The 17,048-nt window shown below is 42.7% G+C and overlaps 1 protein-coding gene across 5 annotated transcripts in view; it reads left to right on the top strand.

Annotated features, from left to right (window-relative positions):
• TTC24 (tetratricopeptide repeat domain 24) overlaps positions 1–17,048 on the top strand; it is a 156,897-nt gene that overhangs the window by 93,905 nt on the left and 45,944 nt on the right. For all 5 annotated transcript variants that reach the window (XM_085638190.1, XM_085638188.1, XM_085638191.1 and 2 more), the window contains 3 exons: positions 7,523–7,738; positions 14,221–14,349; positions 14,603–14,724. In XM_085638190.1, the coding sequence (XP_085494316.1) occupies positions 7,523–7,738; positions 14,221–14,349; positions 14,603–14,724 (467 nt within the window). The remainder of the gene's footprint in view (positions 1–7,522; positions 7,739–14,220; positions 14,350–14,602; positions 14,725–17,048) is intronic.

Here is a 17,048-nt window from a genome sequence, read left to right as displayed (position 1 = left end):
CATTTTAATTCTATATGGAATGACAAGGCCGGCCAACAATTTGTGCTAGGTGGGGAACCAGCCCCAAACCTAAAGAAAACAGACTACATCTGGCTTCAGGAATTTGCCCTCTCGGGCACTGGCCAATAACCCACCTTCTAAATTGGACCCGGACGGATGGCAGGTCAAAAGCAGGGCCGAACTAGGTAGCGTTTTAACGCTCCAATTGCCCTGCAAACAGTGGACGTGTGCAGGAGATTTTTTGTCCTCCGTGTCCACTCCATTCATAAATCTGGGGCGGGTAAATCCCCCTCATCCCCCACACTTCTTACACCCATGCATATATTTTAAATTTAGAAAAGTGTCGGACACCAGGACCATCCACTGAAAACCGGAACTGTCCAAGGGAATCTGGGACGTCTGGTGACCCTAAACAAGACCTAAACCGGTCTGGAGTTGCTTTTGTTCCAGTTTAAAATGGGTGTATCCTTTCAGTACTCTCCTTATTGGAGCAGTGTTGGGGTTGATTTCCATATGTTTGGTCTGGCTTGTTTAGTGTGTAAATAAAGATAGACTGGAATGTGGCCCCAAATTATTACTAGTATCTGAGATTAATTCAAGCATTTCATTCATCACTTTTTATATCTGGGGTCGCATTACCCGAGACCTTTTTCATTTTAGAAAAATGATATGGAAACTATACTTACCTTCAGAAAGCTCTTTTCTCCAATGGTCTGTTAGTGTGTAATTCACATTTTTCTTCCACCCACAACAGTATATATAGTAGTCCCACTTCACATATTGACTAATTTCACTAGAAGTGATGGCATTCTTCCCTTCGCAAGGAGCACATCCTCACAGAAAGCGGTTCCCTTCAGTGCCAAAGTCTATTACGGCAGTGTGTGCTTTTTGAGACCAAAACATTTTTTGTCAAATGCTTTCAGCCAGTTTTCTTATTAACAATGCCTGACAGCTTCCTCTACAATAAAGCTTTGCAGACAGTGACAAAACAAACATTGACAGCCCAAAGGCTGGTGGCCAACCCCAAATTGCCTTTGGCAATGCTTGTTTGATTTTCTCGCTGTCTGCACCCAATCGTGATCATCACCTTGCCAGACTGCCACCACTGTGATAGTCAATATTTTCCCTTAAATTGCAGAGTTTGCCTGGCTATGGCAAATAATACTGAAGGTACGTACCTGTAAGACACCACATTGGCTTCCAGCACCAAAGTCCATTGGGGAATGCTCTGAATCCCCCCTCAAATTTGATGCTAGAACAACAGATGCTCCAGTTTCTGTGGGCCAATGTAATCTTTAGAATGACATTGTCTTGCATACGCAAACACAGCCCTCTGCAAAATGGAGTCCATGGGATTTAACTTTGCTCGGGTGTTTGTGCATGTAGAGGAAGATAATCATGAAGGTTACGGAGGTTCCTACGGTTGACATGATAGGTCGTCCTATCCTCTTGGTGCAGAGGTTCCATCTTATAAGCCAGAACCGGACCCCCAGTGACTTCCTAAGCTCCAAGTAGTGGGATACGGTACTACCACCGCTTAAGATATGTCAGTTTACTGTAGTCTTTCCTTCTCACCATCCCATTCTGGCAGCTAGCACCGGTAACACATTCCTACATGATGAGTGTGTAGTTGGACGCTGGCTGGGATAGAAGTAGGGATTCTGTTTTTTACTTTTTTGTGCACACTTCTAAGTCTTGGGTCTAAGTCTCGAGTCTAATGGTGTCCTAACTGCTGGTGTGCCGAGAGCCACTAGACATGGTAAGGTTGTCTGCAAGATAAGTGGGGGTGCTGGTCTGGATGACTTTGTAAATTATGAAACTGGTTTTGAACATGTTACGGGTTGGCAACTGGGGCCAATGGCGTTCATCAGGATTGTATCAATATGATCAAATTTCTTCAGGCCCTGGCTGAGACTTGCTGTGGCATGTAGGGTGCTCTTAATGGGTGCCATGGTGGTGACTGGGAAGCCAAGGAGCAGAGCATTACCACTAACCGGATGCAAGAGTATGAGGACTTGAACAGCAGTTCTTAAGTCGCTTTCTAGGAGAAACCTTTTTACTTTCTTTGAAAAGAGTGCTGGTACCAGGCCTTCTTTGTTTTTTGCCAATATGTTTCTTGAGAGTGAGATTAGTGTCTGGGGTGAGTCCAAGTAATTTGGCATTCAGTGAAAGCTGGGGTTCACAACTGTCAAGGTTCATGTCATTAAGCCACTTTTGCACATTTCTTGCTTTTTGTTCTTGGTACATAACAGGAATGCCGTCTAGGTTGAGTTTAACTTCAGGCCGATACTGGACACCCAGGTTGGGGTGAGGTGCAGGGAGAGTTTGAGGAGTTGGATGTCTGAACCTGAAGAGAATTTCGAGTAGATTTGTGTATCACACTGGAGAATTTGATGCTGCGGAGCTCCAGGTGGGGGTTACAGATGACAGGGTACAGTACGGAACCGAGAGCTCCCTTCACAGGTGATGTGAAAGGTGGTTACTCAACATTCCGCCTTCGGTTGGGGTAGTGAGGTGGTTTCTGGAGCCTCACCAGTTGGATACAAAATGGGTCCTTCTGCCCAGATTAGAATGTGTGCCTTGATGTGCTAAACTGCACGACTTCTTGAAATTGTGTTGAAAATGTAGCAAATTTCGCGAAATGTGTTTATTCCTTTTGCTACCTGAGCTCAACCTCCTATCATTTCTGAAATGAAGACGGCAACTGCAGTGTAATGAAGGGAAGGTTCATAGGGCTGGGCTATTCATATAATCCATGCATGAACTTGAGAGTGGCCTAAGGGGGGTCCCTCTGTTTTCAGGGTGCTGCAGCTACACCCATCAATTTTGTTGCGGCATTTTAAAACATACTAAAACAAGAAGACAGCCATTGGCACTCAGAGCCTTCGAAGATAGTGGTGTTCTTGTTTAGTAATACAACATGGCTCATTGTATTAACCTGCACACAAAACTTGGTTGTTTATGGTGCAGTGGCATGAGAAAGGAGCAATGGAGTCTCTGGCGTTGTTTGTGTCTGCTTTTGAAAGTATGGTAAAGCTCAGCTTTATATAGGGCATTGTAAAGTCAATTTTAGATTCCATCCAAGCACTCCAGGATTTTACAATTAGGGGAACTGAGGTTGGACTGATATCTCACTGCCTGGAAGATCGGGCAGGGATCCAAACCCAACTCTGTTCTGGTACTGGGTCCTATAATGAGTTGACAAACACTTTATTTCTCAACCAGTCCTTCATTTTCTCACTGTCCATCTAGTGGCCTGATGCTCTGAAATGGCTGGGAGATGGCATTCATGTGCTCTACAAAGAATATAAAAATTAAGATATCAGTAAATAGGTACAGTTGCAAATAAAAAAAAAAGGTTTGCGAGAATAGCAAAACAAATCTTTGATGCCGTAATAATAGCTAACTACTTTTTTTCTGATTTTTCTTTCAGGAAAATAAGTGAAACATCAGCAGGTGGGTTCACCCCCTTGTTGGCAGATAGCTCTCACACAACAGTGGGTGCTTCTGTATTCAAGAGAGTTATCAATAAACCGGAAACGTGAACTTTTACTTTTGAGTTGCTATAGTGACCCCTCTCATCAGTGCTTTACCATCTTCCCCTTTGATGCTTATTTACAACATAGCGCTAAAATACATTAATAACAGTCTCTTTCTCATTCTCCTAAAGATAACTTGACCTGAGTCCTTTGCACGATGATGTGAAATATGGGGTTTGTCTGTGAAGCCCTCCATGGATACATCCTTCTTCGTAGGCTGTATTGCTCATTATAGTTTAGTTGATGCTGTTTTTAGCTTTATTGGAACTGTGTCCCTTAACTGAGCGCTTGATCGGGATCTGTACAAGATTATCAAGCCTAGTGTAGTGCTTCCTAATATCAAAATCAGGTGAAAAAAACTGATGTCCAAAACATGTGTTTTTAGGAGTAACAACATTGTATTTATTTCTAAGCTGAATGGTGTAATTAGCAATTTGAAGTTGACACGACATTCTCTGCATAAAAGATTGTTAATGGAAACACTAAAGAAAGGCTATTTTATCCTCATCATGAACCCTATTTGTGAAGTTTCTGAAGATCCACTTTGCATCTTATTATAAGGGCCCTTGTGTTTCTAACGGGTCCGTTCACATCAGTCCCCCGCATCACCTGAACTGCAGTAACTTGCCAGGTCAGAAATGTTTCACTTGAGGAGTTGCCTTGTGATGAAAACGTCGAGGTGAATGAGGAATTACCCTTTGCTCCATTAATTCCTCATTTCAGAGGGTACCCACAGGTTACACTTTTTTAATCATTCAGTATTGCAAGTCACCCAGACTTTCTATATTCCTGTATCAGTAGCCGGGGAAGGTGCCTATCAATACCAGGACAAAAACTAGGTGATGAGGCTTTTAGACTACGGATTATATAGTTATCCGATAACTTGACTTTAGCTTTAGGCATTCAACCATAACACCTAGAGAGCAAGTAACCATATTCACATATATTTATTAGCCTACCTTCTTGATATTTTGGATGTTCTCAGCGTGAAGCCTTTTAAAGTGATGATGCTAGCCATGTACGCCACTGGATAGGTTGTCCTAATTGTCATAATCCCATCGGGTTGGGAAACACTGGTTTGCTTTTAGAAGGTTGACATCACCGGGTCACAAATCCCTGGTAGTTAAATAAACAGAATCTTGGGTAACCGTGTGGCTGCAAAAATTCACCTCCACTCTTTCAGTCCTGCTCCTGACTCTTTATTCAGGGTCCCTGGGGTTAGACCATACATTAATAGCTCTCAAAAGTGGGATTCTGGTGGTTCTTATTCATTATGAGCTCCACCTCTCACCTCAACAGTGCTACATTATTTTATATGGGTTGGTTCTGCTGAATTTAGCTACAAATTCAGGGACCTGGGCCCCCCTCATATAATGCTGTACGAGAGGGATCTGCTGTAGTTTTATTACGAAAAGTCTTACCCTGGATCTCCTCCTTGAAGGCTTCTCAGGTGCCCGGGATTACTGCTGCTCGGCATCAGATTTAGTCAAAATGTCACTGCCTTACAGTCAGCTCAGGCACAACTTTCTGCCAGGACATCACAGATACTCTGCTGTTTCTTCCTGACTCTCGTCATAATCGATATTTGTTGTCATGCTCGACAACTTAAAATAGTTACATTTGTACCTTTTGGAAGAGATTACGCTTTGTTCCTATGAAGTCAAAGGTGCTGTACATGTCAGCTGAGAGAGAGCTTCTTCAGGGAGATGAATGAGACAAGGAGTTCACATTCATAATAACTCACCTTCAAATATTTGGTCTTTCCATAGGAATGCAACACATTTATTGGATTGTGTAATATTTTCTTATTCAAGTATTGAAGTTTTTAATTTTGTCTCTTTTGTCATTGAACTACCTCTTCTGAAGGACACACTAGGGATCTGCTCAGCTAAGATGCTTTTACGGGCTGAAGCCATCTTCTTGCCTTAATTTTGTAGAATTAGAAAACCAATCTTGGGGTACAGATGTCACATAGTGGCAAACGGCACATCATCTTGCATTTCATAGGGCTTTCAAAATCTGGATCCTTCGTCCTCTTTCATCTTGGCTAATTAGTTAACTGATCCCTTGTTGCTATTGGTTTGCTCTTGTGTCAATACCTGCACGCCTGGATACCCTTATATGTGAGACAGATTGCGCTTTACAACTTCCCATTAACATCAACATTATCATTAACTTTCCATCGTTCATTATTCTACTGCCCAGGCAGTGGGAGGAAATGTCTTTAGACCAGAAGGTTCTTTAACTTGGGTGAGGTTTTTATGGGTGGTTCCTGAGGATATGAGGAAAAGGACTTAAATTCTGATACCTTCCAGATTGTGAAGACTGCCTGAGGACAACTCTCTCTATTGACAGAAACTGCGTAATGGCGGTTCCTGTCTATGTAGGAAATATTTGACGGTTGGTACCGTCAACCACGATGGGTGGATGTCAAATGTTTAAAAAGTTTTTTGTTTTTCAAAGACAAACTCTCAAAGCAGGAGTTTGTTTTTCGAAGAACAGAAAAAGAATGGACCCTACACTTAGGATGCGGTTGATACAACCTACTTAAAATGAGGAACTAATCCGCCAAATACTATATTGGGCCTATGCCATAAATCTATGAAGGCTTGGGTAGAAACTGCCACCCTTGTTGGGAGTCCTGGTGTTGTCCTTGCACTGGTCTCATGAATTTTGAAAGCAGCAGGAGGAACAGGAAGTCAACAAGTAGTCTGAAGAGCCCTGTTTACTTTTTTGTAGTTCTACATCTTGCCCCTAACCTCTACATTGGGAATAGGAAACTGTTGAGGGGTTAAGATTGAGACTAGGGTGCAACCTTGTGATGTCATAGGAATCAAAGGGTGTTGATGTCACTTCCGCTTCCCCTGCCATTTTTGCAAATCGATTGATTTGATAAAAGCCTTGTATTACAATTACAATGCATGTGCAGGATACAGAGAGCACTCGAGTACTGCACGCAGCGTACCTACTAACCCAGATTTCCAGGTGGTCTTTAAACTAGTGACAATCGCGATGCTATCTTCTTCTTGCCTGTCGTTTTCTGTATGCTGGTGTAATATTCTCTTGTCTTTGTTTTGCACTGATAATTGTACTAATAGCTGGTATTGTTTTTCTTTTGTTGGTCTTCATAAAGTCAATAAAAATTGATTATCAAAAAAAACTAGTGACAGTCATGAATAACCGAGTTGCTGTTTTTGAACTTACTGAACATCATTGGGTACTATAGGCTACAGTGAGATTAAAGCTAAATGTAGGTAAAGCAGCACTGAAGCATGTTACAAACAGGAATGAATCAATCAAGGTGAAGGTCTACAGGGAGCACACACAGTAGCCCTTATTATATAGCATTTCCAGCACAGGAGGTGGGCCTGTAAATGTTTTATTTCAGGTGGTAATGTCAGATATTGTCCAGATCACACAGTGCCCACTCATTGCTGGCCTGTGCCTTTATTGCCTGAGCTCAAGTGGGCAGTAAGTATCATCTAGGGGTAACTATGGTTACTGTCCATCAGTACCAGGCCACCAACTCAACTACGTAGGATGGTAATATGGGCCTAGAGGGTTTAAAAGAAACATTACATACATTTTGAGACATTGCAGCATGGGTGGATGGAATTACATCTGTCCGTTTACAAATTGGTCAGCAGTTTCAGAGTGATGCTTCTGTCTTATTAATTTATCTAAACATCCAGCATTTTATTTTTCTCGATAAAAGACATTTGAAATAGCCATCATTCATTTAATTAATTATCCTTAAATGTTTCAATTTTGTTTTGTTGAATGAACATAGTTTCTAATATGTGTACTTGTGTATTCGTTGTCTACAACATGTGAGGGTAACACTCAATTGTGTCTTTCCTATTAGACTATTTGTAAAACTTATTTGTGTCTTTCGTATTACAGTATTCTTATTAAGACCCAGCTTACTACAAGGGCATACATATACTTGATCTGTACAACAAAGTTTCACTTTTTCTTTACAGGTAAACTGTACAATGATATTGGTCTCAGTTATTCCCAACTAAAAATCTTTGCTCTGGCTGCGGAGAGTTTTGAGAAAGCCCTTCCTTTCTGCCAAACTGAAGAAACGGATGGGCGGAAAGAGGCTGTGGTCTTGCAGAACTTGGGTGCAGCTTACAATACCCTGGAACAGTTTGAGATGGCGGTGGAATTCCACAGGAAAGCAGCTTACCTGCACAGTAAGTTGCTGGGGCAGAACACAGATACTCTGGAAGGTGGAAACAGGGGGCAGCATTGCTTATTTTGTACAAGTAAAGAAATAAAATACAGGGACCCAAAATGTTCTTAGGCACCTGCCGCTGGTACTGCCGAATGACTTCGTTGCTGAATACAGTGCTTAATTTGAGCCAGTGGTTTCCGGTGCTGGGCACCGGCACTTAATTCCCAACACCGGTATTTATGACAGTCTGCTAAAAGGTGGCACTGTTATTTTAAATTAAAGAGGAGCACAACAACATTTGTTTATTAATTAAATAAACAATTAAAAGGACTAATACCTGCCGCCCAAGCCATTCTGAATGCTTTGGGGGCCTAGAATAGTCTGAATTGTCACACTTGTAGGAGTGGGATGGTTGGTAGTTGTGTTGGTACTGTCACTGGCTGGGCTGGCAGGGGCAATGGGTGGTTCAAGATGCAGTGGCCTCCTGAGGAGGGGCCTGGCACTACTTTTCTCACACATTAAGCACTGGCTGAATTCTAAGACTGCCAAGTTTAAATTCCACTTCTTGCCTCTTTCTTACACCACCTGATCTTGTTTCTTTATCTCACTCTTACCGGTTCTTCCTCATCCTTGCTTTTTTGTCCTATCTTTCGCTTCATTATTCTACTTTTTTGCTATTCTCTCTCTTGCTGTGCGCCAGAGGCTATTAGTCAAAAATATGGCCCGGTCCCCAAAAATGACTGCTGGTGCTCACCACCGACAACCACAAGCACAGATTAAGCATTCATCGGAGCAAACGAAGGCTGCAAAGCAGATGGTACATAAAGCGATAGATAGGAGATTACACCAGAAAAGACTAAGGCTCACTGAATGTAATGATATCCTCACAGACATGTGGTAAAAAGGTTTATTTTACTGTATCACTGCCTTGCAATTCAATTTCCACCCAATGTGCCAAAGACATTGGGTGCAAATGAGACCACTGGTGGGAGTGGAGGTAGTGTGCAGGTGACCACTTGGGCATTCTGCCAAGGAGTGGAGCAGACGTTTGATATTCTGAACTCCACCCGGCATGGTAAAGACCCAGGAAATGTTCAGGCTGGTAGTGAAGAACTTTCTGTGCTATTAGCAAAGGAAACCACAGGCGCATTGCTCCTCTTGTTATTACTCTACATCAGGGAAAGGGAAGTACAATACTGTACAACCCAAAAACATGATGAGGATTCTGTAATGTGAATGACTGCAACACTTGCCCTTTGGCTCTTTTTGCCTGCTTTTTCTTCCCAAAGGAAGAGCATGATCTCTGCAAATGTCGGGTGACACTGGTCGAAGATAAGTGAGTCCTAGGGGAGCACGGACCACACCTACCTACCCACGTTGAAGGGCTAGGACTAGAATCCTCATTAAGATACCCTCGCTTATTAATATTGCACTAGAATTGTGGTTCACCATATGTGCCGCATTGCTGTGGGGCACAGTCGGCCTGCTGACCATGGCATGTGTTCCAAAGTGGGGTGCTTCTTGGTACTAGACCCTCGCTTGCCCTTTTTAAAAGATGGCAGGGAAACTATGTAAAACACACAAAAGGTGATGGGAGGAATACTTGCAATAAGTCTAACCACTGGCAATCACTCAGGGTAGCATCCCAAACCCATTTTGTTTGCCCACCATGCCACCTTAGATTAGACACAGACAAATGTGAATCAATCTTGGTCCTGCTCCAATATGAAGTCTACTGACTACTATGGCTATAAACTGCCACGGCTTAGGGCGTCTTAGCCCGGGCACCGCGGCTAAGGGTGCAGAGGACAAGGGTGAGTGCCTGTTTGAGCGCCTGTTTGAGCCTGTTAAGGGTGGAGAGGACAAGGGTGAGTGCCTGTTTGAGCCTGTTAAGGGTGGAGAGGACAATGGTGAGTGCCTGTTTGAGCCCGTTCGGGACCTGGGCCAGAAATGCTGCCCATTTTCCCATTCATTAATAGCCACCCTATGTATGTGTCCCTCTGTATATAAGCATTAATTGTCACTATAGATACAAACCTATCTTTGTGTATTGCTTTGTGTAAACATGTAGAATAATTATCTTATAAAAACACAAAAATAAAATCATATTTGGTCTACATGTACTTGCTTCCATTGTGCATCTATGTACCTCCATGTACTTGGATCTGTGTGTCTGTTACTTTTCTCCTGAAAAAGCATATCCAATGCACTACCCTATTTCTTATCCTGTACCTCTATCAATATCTTTAATCTGCATATACTTACCTCCTTTATGCATCTATATACTTTCATTGTACTTATAGACCTATATAATTATCACTTTCTTCTAATTTAGCATTTCCAATGCACTACCCTATTTCTCAGCCTATACTTCTCTTAATATATCTTCTAGCCCAACTTTCTGACTCATCTCAAACTTCTTTCTACTACTCTTTCCAATGCACTACCCTATCTCTCACCCTATACATCTATCATTATATCCTCTACACCCACTATCTCATTTATCCCAAACCCCATACCACTACTATGTTCCCCAAAATAACCCTTTTTTGACTCTCTCCTACTCTACCCCTCCTTGCATCATTTGACACCTCTTTTACTATACCGATCCCCCAAAACAAGCCTTTCTAAACTCTTCCCACTGACTCTTCCCCTCCAAAAACCCTTCTTACTCATCCAAAAGCCGCCTCCTACTGCCATGACCTAAAAAAAGAAATCCTTCACTCTTCTATCCCTCCACTATCCTTTTCAATCAAATAACAGACTAACATGTTCACTTCTCTAATTCCATATTCCACTATACTCATTCACCACTAATCCTTTATTGGTTCCAGAGTAGCGTGCTCCTTGCCAACAAAGCGCTTCAACACCCCATCAGGGGTAACAGGCACTATATGAATGCAAACCTTTCTTTCCCTTCTATCCCTCCGCTATCCTTCTCACTCCAAATAACTGACTAATATCCACCACTCAAATTACTTTCATATTTCACCATACTAATTCACCACTAATCCTTTATGGGTTTCCGGAGTAGCGTGCTACTCGCCCAAAAAAAGCGCTTCAACCCCCTACCAGGGGTAAGAAGCGCTATAGAAATACAAACCTTTTTTCCTCTTCTATCCTTCTGCTATCCTTCCGAATCCAAATAAATGACTAACATATCCACCACTTAAAATTTACTTGCATGTTTCACTATACTAATTCAATACTAATCATCTGTGGGTTCCGGAGTAGCGTGCTACTCGCCGAAAAGCGCTTCGACGCCTCGTCAGGGGTAGTAAGCGCTATACAAATGCAATTACAATACAATACAATACAATACCCTGAACTGATCCTCTCTCAAATACAAGTCAAGCTACAACCTACCGAAAAGCTCAAAAAAGTGTGAAACCAGTCTGAGGTTGCTTGTGGTCCTTCCAGCGGGGGGTCTCACCTGGCAGTTCGGTATGGACTGTTCGCATAAGGTACAGGGTCTACTGATGTGCATAAGGCCAGCCCTTGTCTTGAGTAGCATGGTGGTCGAAACACAATGGACTGGGATGAAGCCCGAGCAATCGCCAGTGTCTGAGATTACTTGAAGCATTCCATCTATCACCCCCTGTCGTTGCGGAAACTATGTAGCCCTATTTCCCTATTAAACAACCTATTAATTTCCTTACCCCTCAAGCTCTCACACACCCGGCCCCCCCAAAAAATAAAACTCCACTGTTTTTAGTGTGACTTTGAAAGATTGGCCACTTTCAACTCCCTGCTCCTACTAAGTATCTTGCTATAGGTGTAGTTAAATGTTTGTTTAAGGTAAACCCCAGCAATGTTGACTGGGAATGGGCTTTAAATCGAAGTGACATATATGAATACAGAAGTGAAGAACAAAATACATAAACATTCAGATAGTTATAAAGACAGATGGCGATATAAGATTGTGGAACTTGGTCGTTTTACTTTTCGTTTCTAAAATTAATCCATTTGTTTCCACCAGGGGCTAAGCACCTCAGGTAGTTTACCAAAATTGGGAATATTTGCAAATAGCCAAAGTAACAGGGAATATCAAAATTACAAATTTAGAGCCACATGAACAGAGAATTAGAAATAAAGATAGACTGACACAGTTGGCTTTCTAGTTGCTTTGCTGTTTGCATGGTACAAATGTCATGTGTAAGGAGTGAAGATTCTGTATGTCATTCCAGAGAGCAGTGCCTTTTAGATGCACAAGGACGCCGAACTATTTTAAAAGAATTTGTAAAAGGGTTGTGTGGTGCATTCAGGCAAACCATATTGTTTCTATTTTCATTTCTATTGTGTGTGAAAGCACATAGGCTAGACAAGAATAGCTACCTTCCACCTTGGCCCTGAAGTCCATCTGTCACTTTTGCAAAAATAGTTACATGGTCACACCAATAGTTTCAAAACATGTTTCATGATTTAGTTGTCAACACAACAAGGCATTGCAGAGAGATGTGAAATTAATGAAAATGGCTGCCATGTGATAATTTAATTAAAGATGCCCATACATTCTACTGCAATCACTATTATTTTAGTTTGCTTAGGAAACTAGGGCAGACTTTTACTTATACCTACGACCCCTCCTGGGGTGTAGGCCATCAACCAGCACTCTCCAGCCATCACTGCCCTTGGATTTTCTTTCAATCTGACTCCAGGTGTAACCCATCTCCTTGCAGTAAGCCTCGAGGTCTCGGTGCCAGGTGCTTCTTTGCCTTCCTCTTTTCCTTTCCCTCGAGTTCCACGTCAGGGTTTGCCTTTTGGTGTTTGATACAGGCTTACAGAGGGTTTGACCTATGCAGCCCCAGCGTCTTTTCATGATTGCTTTATGAGCAGGGAGCTGGCAATTCTGCTGTCATAGGTCTTTGTTGCTGATGGTGTTTGAGCAGCGGATTTGGAGGATTTTCCTCAGACAGGTGTTGATGAAGGTCTGGACTTTGTTGGTGGTGGTCACTGTTGTCCTCAAAGCTTCTGCTTCATACAGAAGGACTGTTTTTACACTGGTGCTAAAAAGCCTGAACTTAGTTTGCAGTTCTAAGTCCTTGGAGCTCCAGATCTTCTTTAGCTGAATGAATGGAGCCCTTGCTTTGCAAAATCCTTGCCTAGACGTCAGCGTCTGTGCCGCCCTGCTTGTTTATGACACTGCCAAGGTAGTAGAAGGCATTAACCTCTTCAAGTGCATCGCCTCTAAGAGTGACTGCAGTTGTACTGGCCTTGTTATCCTTCAGATTCTTGCTTTTCCCACTATGGATGTTAAGACTAGTTATTCTGATGTGTCTGCCACATTGTCGGTCTTCTCTTGTATCTGCAGATGGATATGGAAGTACGGCCAGGTCATCTGCAAAGTCCAGGTCGTTAAGCTGCGTCCGGTGTTATTCCCTGGATCCCATTTATTTTCCTTGGTGTTGATGTCTTCATGATCCATCTTATGGCCAGCAGGAAGAGAAAAGGCTAGAGCAAACAACCCTGGCAGACTCCAGTCCTCACTTGGAAGGCTTCCATGTGTTGTCCTCCATGGGCCATCTTGCAAGTCATTCCCTCGAAAGAGTGCTTGAAGATTCTCATGAGTTTATCTGGCACAACACATTGGAGGAGGAGTTTTGAAAGGGTCTCTCGGTTCACACTGTCGAATGCCTTCTAATAGTTGACGAAGTTGGTATAGAGGGGGGAGTTCCATTCCATCGATTCCTCAATATTGATGTGCAGTGTTGCAATCTGGTCTGTGCAGGATCTATCTTGGCAGGAGCAAGCTTGCTGGTCTCGCAACTAAGCATCGACTTGTTCCTTCATTGTGTTCAGGGTGACTCTATTGAACACATTGTTTTGGGTTGATAGGAGAGTTAGCCCTCTATAGCTTACGCAGTTACTCAGGTCAACTTTCTTGGAGATCTTGATGAAATATCCCTCCTTCTAATCTGATGGCACCTTTTTATCTTACCAGATCCTTCCAAACATGGTGCGGAGCTTGCCTACTGATGTTTTAATGTCTGCCTTGAGTGTCTCTGCAGGAATGTTGTCTGGTCTCACTGTCTTCCCATTTCTCATATGTTTGATAGCTGGCCGTATTTCTTCCTTGGTTGGTCTGCTTCAGTTGATTGGCAAGTCCTTGTCAACTGGTTGTATGTGTAGTAGAGACTGTGGCACGGGTTGGTTCAGGAGTCCTTCAAAGTGCTCCACCCATCTTTGTTGTTGGCAAGCTAGAAAAACCTGTTAAAGACAAACGTGGGCAAACATATAGAGGAACTGTTAGATTTCCACAACAGGCTATGGAACCTCCAAAAGGTTGTTAGGGTCTGCTATCCCTACTGGAGCCTTCACAGCCTTTGAAAAGCCAAAGCCTATTGAGAAGTCTTTCGATCCTTCTGTAGATCTGTGCACCTTGGTACTTAGTTGCATAATCTCAGAGATCTCAGAATAGTCAATGTAATGAAAAGATTTTTTTATGTGAAAAGTAGAACAATCTGAAGGAAGGCTCCACAATGACGTGTCTGCTTGTTTCAGGTATTCTGGGTAATCGGAGGGCTCAGGGCCAGTGCTTTGGAAACCTGGCTTATGCCTTCAGCCAGCTCGGAGACAATGAGGCAGCATCTGACAATTACCTGCATTCACTACAAGCTTTTAAGGACTCTGGTAAGAAACTTACTTTGTAGCATGCCCCTTCCAAGCCCCACCGAGAGGTTCCACATTCTTTCTGTTGAAGTCATCCATACCTGGATGTTTGCTCATAACCCTTCTTTTCCTCTTCACCATATCCCAACCAAGTACCATATTTTCTATGGTCTAACGAATAAGCAGCACAGTCCACTTAGCATTTCCTTTACTATGCGCCATCGAACATGTGTGTGACCAGTTCTTCTACCTGTCTCCTCATGCAATTCTGCAGGTGACATCCAGGGGCAATGGCAGGCCTGCGAAGGGCTTGCAGCTGCCAGATTCCGTGTAGGGGACCCTGAGAAGGCTGTGATTTACTACAAGCAGGCCCTGTCTTGTCTCTCCAAAGCCCAGGTATGGTACACACTCTTTATCATATCAATAAGAATAGGTGATGGACTCTGCTGTTGAGCACACTGACAAATGATCAGACCGAACACATGCTCACCCTCAGAACTCTAGGAATGAGCCACAAAAAATTGTAAATAAGTACCATTAGAAATACTCCTATGAACAGGTGCAGGTTTATGAGTTTTTTCCTATTAACAAACATTGGCAGTTGTACACCTGGAAACTGTGAGTCACATGTTTTCTGATGTGCTACTGACAATGTTCTGTGACATCCTTGTATATTGAGTTTTCCCCAGTGCCAAATTCAACGCACACTCAAATCCCACAGTGCTGTGGTTTCTTGCTATATTCACACATTAGGACAGGTATTAAGTAGTGAAGAATCAGGAGCCTCTCAGCCGTGGCCATGCCTGCGGGGGGGACTCCTCCCCATATGGGGGATGGGGTGTTTTCATCTCATGAATTTCATATCAAAGAGGCCAGCACACATCTGTGTACACCGAATCAGGAAGGGAATCTAAAAACAAATATCACTGCCACTTCTCGACCACCTCCATCTGTCCCTTCATGCCTATACACTTCTGATTTCTTCATTGACATTAACCGACTTTTAGTCTTATTTTACTCTTAAATACTGGAGTACGAGTTCCAGATTGCAAACAAAATCACATTGAAGGAGTTGCTCATGTATGACATGAGATCATGTATGATCTCTGATCTTTTCTAGTGTTGTAATCTTTTGAAATAGAATGTTCTCAATTTTTGAAACACTATTCTAGTTTGTGTTTTTTTCTTGCATGAAGCAGGATTTTTAAATATTTTTTATGATGTGTTCATGTAGGTCTTCTATGTCAAGGGTGTTTTAATTGTGGTCCTTCAGCATCCAAGCTATGTGCCACCACGTATTCCTATTTTATGTCTATGTGCGTACCAGTTTTTGGTCATGAAAATCTGGTCAGCCTCAAGGAGTGGGTGATACATCCAAGCTGAAGCCAGCTGAGTCCCACGAGCCTATACATGTAACCAGCGACTGGTGACTGTAGGGCCGTAAGTCTGCAGCAGTAAGTGCCCTCTCCGTCAATATCAAGTATTGGCTATGAGGGGGTCTGTTTTAAAGCTCATGCGTTTGGGATTGTCATCGCCCTGCATTGCAGTAACTGAGCCAACTCTTGGGAGACATTTGAATGATACTACGACTAGTTGCCATGTGTAGCACCACTCAAGCTCACTACCATGGGTGAAATCATATGCTGATACATTTTCAGGCATGTTCTTGTCAGACACTGCATGTTCGCTACAATATCCCTCATCTTTCCTTGAAGAAGGTTCAACAGTTGCAAAGGAAACAGTTAAACTTGGTAAACCTATTAAATGAGAGAGGGAGCAACATCCCAGATCTGGTGCAAAGTTGATTTAGTGTCCTTGGTCTAGTTGTAGAAGAGATAGAAATGCCTGGCTATCATACCATGTACTTTCTTGCCTCATCCCATTTCCCTCCATTGTTCCCTCACTTATCCCCACAGTATTTTGCTGCTAATCCTGGAAAGCATAAGATACAATATAAACACCAACATGGCATGCTAATTAATTTACTTTTACTCAGAAAATTTGAATCTTCTGTACAGTCTTTTCTGCTGGATTGGTCAAAATTGGCCTTGAAGGGGACACAAATGAGGTTGGGGAGTGGGTGTGAGAGGTTGTTGAATAATAGTGTGCGTGAGGGTGAGCAGGGTGCAGGTGCAATGAGAGAGTAGAAGGTACAAGAAGAAGTTACAAATATTAAAAGTTGACGTCCTATACAGTGAGTACAAATATTCTTTAACAGATTTTGAGACTGCACAGGTCTCTTCTATAGAATTAAACACCTCTTATATGCTTGTGGTATACATGAAGACGTGACCTATGTGTTCTCCAAAGTCAGTGGATAATCTTTGTACTCACTCTGTGGGTCAAGTGAATGCAGTCAGTATCTACCAAAGAAACAGGTCGCAGGTAGACGAGGAGAAGTGCTGCCCAGTGCAATATAGAATGGAAGCTAGAGGCAGCAGGGGCAAGGGAGAATGAAAGGGAATGAGAGACAGGAATGGAGAGGTGGGAGGCAGTGGAGAGTTTAGGAAGAGAGGCAAACAAAGAGAAAGGTAATTGAAAGAAGGGATAAATGCTTGTTCAGGTCAGTACAGGTGCTGGCAGATATGAGAAGTCCATTCTTCTTGCAGGTGTGACAAGAGAGCAGAGGAGAGAAAAAGGAAAGGGAAACAGAAGAAAAGAGAAAGAGAGCAAGTGGAATGGAAAAATAAAGGTGAGGAAGTGTGAATAGAGTGCTCGAG

The sequence above is a fragment of the Triturus cristatus genome, chromosome 12, assembly GCF_964204655.1.
Source record: "Triturus cristatus chromosome 12, aTriCri1.1, whole genome shotgun sequence".
Lineage (NCBI taxonomy): Eukaryota > Metazoa > Chordata > Amphibia > Caudata > Salamandridae > Triturus > Triturus cristatus.
This window is presented reverse-complemented; position numbering and strand designations above follow the sequence as displayed.